A 9,083-nucleotide genomic window follows, 5' to 3' on the forward strand; every position below is an offset into this window, starting at 1 on the left:
TGGTTAAAACCTCTTTGGTATGGAGGACGATAGTTAAAATATAAATATGGAGAGGCCTGACAGATTGACTATATCGCACTCCCATAAAACTACAGTGGCAAGCACAATGGTGGAAGCAATCACTGGGTGGTTGGAGACCTATGCTGTGCCCCATGCCACTGCCCAAAACACTATTCTAGGCCTTGAAAAGCAGGTCTTGTGGAGACATGGCACCCCAGAAACAACTGAGTCAGACAATGAAACTCATTTCCAAAACAATCTCATAGACACTTGGGCCAAAGAATATGGCATTGAGTGGGTGTACCATGTTCCCTGTCATGCACCAGCCTCCGGGACAGTCGAACAATGCAATGGGCTGCTGAAAACCACACTGAGAGCAATGGGTGGTGGAACTTTCAAACACTAGGACACACTTTTAGCAAAAGCCACCTGGTTAGTCAACACCAGAGGATCTGCCAACTGAGCTGGCCCTGCCCAATCAGGACCTTTATGTACTGCAGAAAGGGATAGAGTCCCTGTAATTTGCATTAAAAATATGCTGGGCAAAGCGATCTGGGTTATTTGTGCCTTGGGCAAGGATAAACCCATTTATGGGATTGCTTTTGCTCAAGGACCTGGGTGCACTTGGTGGGTGATGAAGACGAATAGGGAAGTCTGATGTGTGCCTCAAGAGAATTTGATGTTAGGTGAAAACTGCTGATGAATTGTATATCATCATTGCTATGGTTGTTGTGTATTATACTAATGGCTTTATATTAAGAATTTCCCCAGGTTAATGAAGAAAGAACTCCAGTGGAACCAGAGATGGGACCCCACAGCTTCAAGATCAACATCTTCAACCTGCAGACCCTTAGCATGGACTGTGCTAGATATGCCAGCTACAAATTTCAGATGCAGAATGAAACAGAGACTACACACCATTATCCTGCTGTGTTCAATGTCACCTACTCCATTGTGCAAATTTTACATCATATCTCCTGCCTTGAAAGACTGTCATGACAGATGGAACCCAAGACTAAACGACTAGACTAAACAAACTCAATACACATTTTGAAAGGATGGTCCATAAACTAAGAAGTGATATGAACTGACTGCAACCTCCTACTCCCCATACCCCTGTACCACTTAGGGTTGGGGGGAAGAGGTAGAAAACTCAGGAAAGAAAGAATGATGTTATGAACAAGGCAAGTGGGAAAAGGTGAATTTAGTTTGGCTTTGTTTCTCACCATATTTTTAACTGACAATAAATTGACTTTCCCCAAGGTGAGTCTGGTTTGTCCATGACAATAATTGGTAAGTGATCTCCGTGTCTTTATCTTAACAAATGGCCTTTTAATCTTATGATGTCACCCTTTTCTGTTAAAGAAGGCAGGTGGTCGCCGCTTGTCAGCCAGCCAAGGTTAAACCCACCACAGGGATGCTGGGCTTGATCTGTGTGTCCTGCTATCAGAGAACTCACTTTAGCCCTGCAGACAAGCAGCCTTCCCTGGCCAGGCAGGACCATCTGCATGGGGTGGGTGATTGCAAGAGCAGGGTGGAAAGAATGGAGGGGACAAGGCAGGCTGAGCCCTGCCCTGAGACTAGTGTGTTCCTGCTACTGCTGCTGACTGATCTTAGGTGGGAGATAAGTGCAGTCCTTGAAGATGATGGTAGTAAGTCTCACCTCCTCCAAAGCCTTTGGGTTGTGTCTCCTGGGGTGAGGCCTGGGAGCATTCCAAATATGTTTCTTTGCCCTCTCCCTGTTCTCTGTTTCTGTTTGAGCACTTGAAAAGCTGTTAGCCCCCACAACAGGAGCCCTCTGTGCAGCTTTGGTTACCTCAAATAGCTTTCCAGGCTCCTTTTGGTGCCTCCATGAGCCCTCTCTGTGCATTTAGGTGCCTAGGGCAGAGGTGACCATTGCACCACTGTGAAGCTACAGCCTCACACACTCCACCCCCACGATTACCATGACCACCCCGACGATTACCACGGCCTTCTCCCCAGAGCTGCACCCCTGACCTGAAACTGCCCCCTTCTACCACAGCCCCATTGACTATCAGCCCCACAGAAACCACCACAAACACTGCCCCACTGTAGAGTAGCTTTCCCTTCCTCCCTGGAAATCATAGAATGTTGTGAGTTGGAAAGGATCCACAAGGGTCATTGAGTCTCACCACAGCCTATCCCACTGCAAAGCAGCTTCTACCTAAGCCCTCATCCCAGAATCACCCTCCAGTCCCCACCACAGAGGAACTGCCCCCACACAGCCCCAGCACAGAGGAGCCATCACCCCACACATGCAGCCCCCACAGCCCTGCAGTTGCCCCCAAAACTGCCCTACAGCTACCCCCAGAAGCTCCAACAAGCCCCACAAGGAGATTGTCTCTTGCTGGGTTCTGGTTTGCCATGCCAACTGCTCAGTCCTCAAAGGCCTGGGGTGTTTTAAAGGCACTGGAAGAGGTGCTGAGGGGGCTTCAGCTGTAGCCTGCAGGTCCCTGGGGACCCTTGGGACCTTCCCTGGGGCACCTATTTGGGCTGGAGAGGTGGATGGCAAGTGCTGAGGGAAGGGGAATTGGAAATGGGCTGCAGAGAGGAACCTTTTCTGTTCCCTTGCCTTGGTGGGCTGGGGAAAGGCCTAAGGGGCTTCTGCTACGTCTGTGCTCCTGATGTGCCTCCCTGGTCCCCAAGCATGTGGGAAGCTGTGACTAGGTCCTAGGGGAGTGGGTGATGGGGCAAAGTCTGTTCTATGGGGATCCAGGATGGTTGGGACAAGAGAACCGCTGTCAGCAGGGATGGTTGCAGTGCCCACTCATGATGGAGGTTAGTCAGGAGAAATTGGTTGTAGGACAGATTGCCCAGAGCACGGAGAACCAACACCCAAAGTAGGGCAGTGTGGTGTGCATCACCCTGTCTGCCCTCCTGGACAGCAGACCAAAGTTCCTCTGGTGTGTGGGACCTAGGCAGGGCAGAGGCCCCAGCAGGGCTGGGCCTTGAGGAGTGCCCAGGCTAGAGAAATGGGCTGCCAGAGGTCTCATTTGCTTTAACAAAAGGAAATGAAAAGTCCAGTTCCTTGGGAGGAATAATCTCATACACCAGTAAAAGCTGGAGGCTCACCAGTAGCTTTACAGCAACTCGGTCTTGGTAGACTCAAGTTGAACGTGAGCATCAGCACACTCTGTGGCAGAGAAGGCCAAGGACTGCATTAGGAGGAGCTTGGCTAGCATGTTGGGCAAGGTGACCTGTCCCCTTAGCACTGGTGAGGCCACATCTGGAGTGCTGTGTCCATCTTGGGGATCCCCAGTTAAAAAAAAAAAATATGTAGACACACAGTTTGTATTTTCAGCATACTTAAAGATCCATCTGATATCAGAAATGTTTTAGCATTTCAGTTCTTTCTCTTCAGCTCTCACCCTTCTCACACAACTCAGGCTGGCTACAGATTGAGCTCAAAAAGCATTTAGGGGCCTAGTTCTGGGTTAATGATTGCTGTAGACCTTTTAATTCAAAGGCACAGCCTCAAAAAGGTAATTTCTGGGGGTGACTAAATGTGTTAGATGCCTCTCTGTTTCTTAAAGATCCTATCTATCTGCTTAGATGTGTGCCCTCTTCATCCCTGCCCACGCCTCGGGGCGGGGGGGATGCCACGTGGGAGCCCTCTTAAGACTCCAGGTGAAGACATTTGACAACTATTCCGAGGAAAGGCCCCATTTCCCCTCAAGCATAAGTGATTCCTGTCAATTAGGATCAGGATACCAAACAGGAGAGACACATGATCTGAGTTTTGACAGGAAGTCCTTTTTTTCCAGATACTTCAAAAAACTTTTGGGTTTTAAAACTTATAGATGGACTAGATGAATCCAAGCAAAAAAGTGCAACAATGCCACTCAAGGATTTAACTTAAATCAGTAGTATCTTAATATTGCCTAAACAAGACAGAAATGAGTGATGTGAAGTAATAGACAAAATTGGTATTAGAGCTTGACAAAACTCTTAGATAATGTAGTAAAGGAATGTGTAAACCAACCATAATTCTCTCTGGAAGTTTTTTAAAGAAGGTGGAGGAGAGAGTGTGTACATCTTTACTCTGAGAAATGCAGCTGGGTCAGAAGCACTGGGATTTTCCACTACGGCACACCATCAGCATGTCAAGCATGATACTGATGAAAATTGGTAGTCCATGCTCTGACAGGTGTCCTGACCCAGTGGGTTTGGGAACCAAGTATGTAATGGGAGATGGGATTCCAAACGCCTCTTTCATGCCTCCCAGTATATCTTTTTATTCCCTACATTTAATTGCTTTCTTGCCTTCAGCTTCACCTGACTGGATTCTAGGCATGTCTGTCTCTTGTGACACCTCTGCAAAATTCCTAGGAAGAAGAGTTGCTATACCCTCTGCTGTTACACCCTTGACCAATATAATTAAGGGCACAGGCATGAGTTGTTCTGGGGTTGCAAGTGGTGTTGGCTGTTGGCCATGGCAGCACAGAAAGCAGAGAAAGCATAACAGCAGAGAAAGCATAACAGCAGAGAAAGCAAGCTCATTTTGTGGTAATAAAGATGCTTCTAAGGGTGCAAATTTCATGGATGAAGAGTACACTGGACTAGTGAAGACAAAAGAAACAAATTCTATCAGTAAGCAGTCCACACTGTCAGCTAAGGGGTAGCTTCAGCTTTACTGAATTTTTTGGACTATATTGAACCAGAGAAGTCCCATTTCCTCCCTACAAGCCCACTACTTGTGAACTCCATGCTGCTTTGGTTTATGGAATTTTGTACAGCATGACAGCATGTCATCTTAGCAATAGATTGGAATACAGTAAGAACTAGAGCCTTTGCCGGCATAAAACATTGCTGAGATTTGAGTAATTTGCTTAGTGGCTGACTGTTACTCTATCAGGAGGAGGTATCAGGAAGATCATTTGGCATGGTGTCCATTGTTGCTCCAAAGCCACAATATGCCAGAAATCATTTACAAATTAAAGGACTTGAGCTTGATGGGCAGAACTGAGCTGAGTGAGGCATGCTGATGCTTCTCCATCTGTGTGACATTACCATGTTTCTAGATAAGACTGAAAGTCACAGAGAAATAGATTTGATTCATGCCTTTTATGTGTGCTTTTTGATTGGATGCTGCAAAAAGCAGCAGCAAAATTACATTTTATAGATTGTCATATGCAGGCACAGCTTGTATTTATTTGCCTCAGTCCATTGCTACTTTCTTAGTACCTGGAGTCCCCAGAAGAGGGACCTTACTGGCCACCAATTAGTGCAAGAGGTCAGGTTTTTTCTGTCTTCTTACAAATCTCTTTATTTCTCACAGTTCTGCAGCAAGTGGCCAGAAACATGAGTACATTTCCCCTATGGAGACTGAGTTTCAGATGTTGTGTTAGATCAATTTCTACCATTTATTTTTTTGTAGGCTGGAATATTTTTCCTTCCTGTGTCATGGCCAGTTTCTCAAAATGGGAGAGACTCATAAACCCTAGGATCTGCCTGGGTGTGACTGGCCTACTCTGTTAATGAGGAGATAACTGACGGTCCACTGAGGGTTTATTATATGTCAATAAAGAGTTTAGATTAATAGATTACCAGGCAAATGCTCTGTAAAGTCTTTATAAAGCTTCAACTTTGCACTGGGAGCATAGAGCTCTGTCTGCTAGATGGTCTGAGTGCTAAGAAAAGAAAGTCTGAGACACAAAAGAAAGACAGAGAAGGACCAAAGCCAGAGAAAAGGTTAGGAAAGACTATACTTTGCAGACACTATGAAGAACGAACTTTCCTTTACAGTCCTTGCGCTGCTTTTACTGGTGCACAGCTCTCAAGAAGTCTATGTACAGGTGAGTTTTCCGCTCTTTAATTTTTTGCTGTTACAGGTTCACCAAAGTACTGATATTATGTGAAGTGTTGTGGATGCAACAGGAATCTTGAACTAAACTAACAGATCTAAATTATTGCTTTGCTCTGGCTGGATACCCAACTTCATCTCCCTATGGTTCAGATTTACTTTCTGTGAAATGCTGCAGGTATTATTAATATGCTGCTGCAGTTTTAATCAACTTCAAGAGCAATATCACTACTCTGAAATCCTTTGCTGACTGAGGCATTGTTTCCAGAGTTTTCTTTTGCACATAACCCCATGTGCTGTGAAGCTGCAAGAACTGGGGACACCTCTAACTTTATAGAATGATGCAAACAATATGAAAAAGAAAAATTGCCTTATCTCACTTGCTTCTAGGCAGGAAGTTCTTTATGAAAATGATCTGCAAAATTATGTGACTGAGCCTACACACATATCACGCATAAAAAAAAAGGTGAAAGAAATGCTAGCTGGATCTAATGAAATATTAATATGGAGATAAACTATTAGAAGAGACTATACCAAATTTTCTAAAATACACAGCACTTATGACTGATATTACATGGAAAATGAAAGCAGTTAAGGTACTTCAGTGCTCTTGTCTGTACTTGCAAGTGTGTTGGATCTGTCTGCACTCATCCACAGAAACAGTTTAGGAGATTTTAGTTTGATTGCAATGTAAATAAATTCCAAGAGAACTAACATTTCTTAAACAATTATTGACTCTCTATATGTGCGCAGTAGGTTTCCAGGGATAAGGTACTACCTTTGTGCTTTGAAATATCCTGTTTTTTTCCTTTGGATGTCAGAGATACCCAGAGATAGAAGGTTTAAGCTATTCCTTCCTTCCAAACCATTCTTTAAAACTTAGAGTCTTCAGAGGAACAGATAGCTTCTTACTTAATCTAAAAAATCTCAGTTTTCCACTTGGAGGCATAAAAAAATAACTAAAAGGAGAATAGCTGGTCTTAGGTTGGGTACAAAGTGTAGGAAGTGAAGCTCTCAAGTTTTAGCTCCTCACTGACTAACTACTCAGTGCACGAAGTTGACTCATACACCAACTTATGCTCCTTATTTTGGCTGAAATTCTTCCCAATATTTCCCTTCCCTCTCCCATAATATGATGAAGTTTTTCATTTAACAAAATGTTTTGGAAAGCAGAAGTGAAGTTCATTTGACTTCATATCATGTTTTTGAAGACTACCGCTATCTTGACACTTTCCATCTCATATCTTGAATGAATATGATGGAAATTGGAGGAAGATAATTTAGTATGTGTGGAGTAAAAACCAGAAAAAAACACAGAGAAGGATTCTTCTGGCCTGCACTATTTCTGTGTTAAAAACTCTTAGTTCAGCAACACAGTATGCACTTACACCTTGGAGGGGAGATGCTGTTCAGATTGAACTCTCTCTAATACATCTTTCTTATCTGAGGTGATGGGTTTTTGTTTGAGTTTTTTTCTTGTTGCTTTGTTGGTTTTTGTCACCAGGACATAGATGTCTCGGGGTTCATTTCTACTTTCTGGTTTCTCTGAAACTGTTACCCGCGGAAATCCATCCTTTTTTAGTTCTCTGTTTTATGCTTTTGAGGTCTGTTACCAATAGCTAAATCTAGAACTGCATTTATACAGGAAAAGTTAATTTTTCATAGACAACCATGGCTGATAAACTAAGCTGAGTGAAATCATAAACTGACTGCTAGTGGAAAGGAGTTTGATTTTCTTAAGTAAATGCATGTCCAGAGTTTATCTGGTTGCGGTTTTTTAATTCTTTAACTCCAAAATTCTGTGATTCTGTAAAAAAACCCCAACAGACCAAAACCAAATGCCACCCCATCTCACACTGTTCAACATAGGGCTCATGAGACTATGAAACAAGTGGCAATATTTAGTCTCATGCTGTATCAGAGTCATTTCACTTTATTTCTTTGAACAAGAAAGTGTCATTTGATCATCTTACTGACTACATGCTGGTTATTAAATCAGGTTAAAACACATGCTAAAGATAAATTTGATAATGCTTATTTCTCTTCTAGGCCAAACTCTGATTGCCTGTAGATGTAAACAGACTTTATGCACCTAACTTAACAATTGTAACACCTGCAATTTAAGTTTATGACCTCAACAGCGAGATTCACTGAGGGAATGACCATTAACTGATGCACAGGGTCTAGCAATCTAAAACATGGAGTAATATTACCAAGAATACTCTTGTGATCTCCTGAAGCTTTTGGTATGAGCTTTGAGTTAGAAGTGTCATATTTATGCTACCAATAGCTTGTGTTCCATTAATTATGTGGGCAAGATTTAAGTTCATGAAAACTTACCACAGGACCTTGAGGTGTGAGATTTCAGCTCTTAAAAATGTGTAATGTGAAGGAATAACTCCTTATGTGTGGTTAGAGCCTGCTATGTGACAATCAACACTTGAAGTTCCCTACTGGTGTATTAGAAGAAAGAGTGAACAAAATAAATTCACATTAACTCCCATTCAACTCATGATTTTGTAAATCTCTTCCACTTACTACCCAATCATCTGTTTTCTAGGCTGCAGATTTCCAGCCTGTATCTTTCAACTACAGATTTTATGGGTCTCTAGTGGGAGTGAGAAATGCACTAATTCTGCCTTCACCCACTGTGATACATAATGAAGGCCCTGACTAGCTAGCCAGGTCTCACTACTGCTCTGAAAGGGCTTTGCCTTGAAGAGCTGATTATTTTGCCTTTAGTCAGCACTGATTTTATCTAGGCATTGTTTCAACACTGTCTTTTCCCTATATTATAATTTTGGGGAGTTGGAATGGATTTGCCTAGAGACTGACTTCCTGACACCTTTTTGTTTCTGATGCTGTCTACACAGGATGGAGACTTGAAATTCTCCCTTGAGTCTGTGAAGAAGCTAAAGGAGCTTATGGATGAGAACAGACACATTAACCCTCGCATGGTGGTTTCAAAGGCTAGCTATTCTCCTTGTGATGATAAATACCTTCCTGAGGAGTTTCAAGCTGTGTGCAAAAGAGAAGATGCATCCATTATTTTTGAGAGGCTGAGTATGTAGCTCATATTTGCGTAGTTGTAATTTTTATCACACTTTTCAATGTTAAGCATTCCAATAGTAGCAGGCAAAGAAATGTAATTACTGTTCTGTCACTTCTAAAGCAGCTGAAAGAGTCCATGTTGCCTTTCTACTACTCTTCTTGCAAGGGTTGGACTATGCTAGCTGTGAGTCCCCTACAAAAAAATTCC

The 9,083-nt window shown here is 43.0% G+C and overlaps 1 protein-coding gene across 1 annotated transcript in view; it reads left to right on the forward strand.

Annotated features, from left to right (window-relative positions):
• Positions 1 to 5,741: 5,741 nt before the first annotated feature.
• LOC104529889 (guanylin-like) overlaps positions 5,742 to 9,083 on the forward strand; it is a 4,092-nt gene continuing 750 nt past the window's right edge. The window contains exons 1-2 of the mRNA XM_010174323.1: positions 5,742 to 5,816; positions 8,698 to 8,887. Of these exons, the coding sequence (XP_010172625.1) occupies positions 5,742 to 5,816; positions 8,698 to 8,887 (265 nt within the window). The remainder of the gene's footprint in view (positions 5,817 to 8,697; positions 8,888 to 9,083) is intronic.

The sequence above is a fragment of the Antrostomus carolinensis genome, unplaced genomic scaffold, assembly GCF_000700745.2.
Source record: "Antrostomus carolinensis isolate BGI_N321 unplaced genomic scaffold, ASM70074v2 scaffold5458, whole genome shotgun sequence".
Classification (NCBI taxonomy): domain Eukaryota; kingdom Metazoa; phylum Chordata; class Aves; order Caprimulgiformes; family Caprimulgidae; genus Antrostomus; species Antrostomus carolinensis.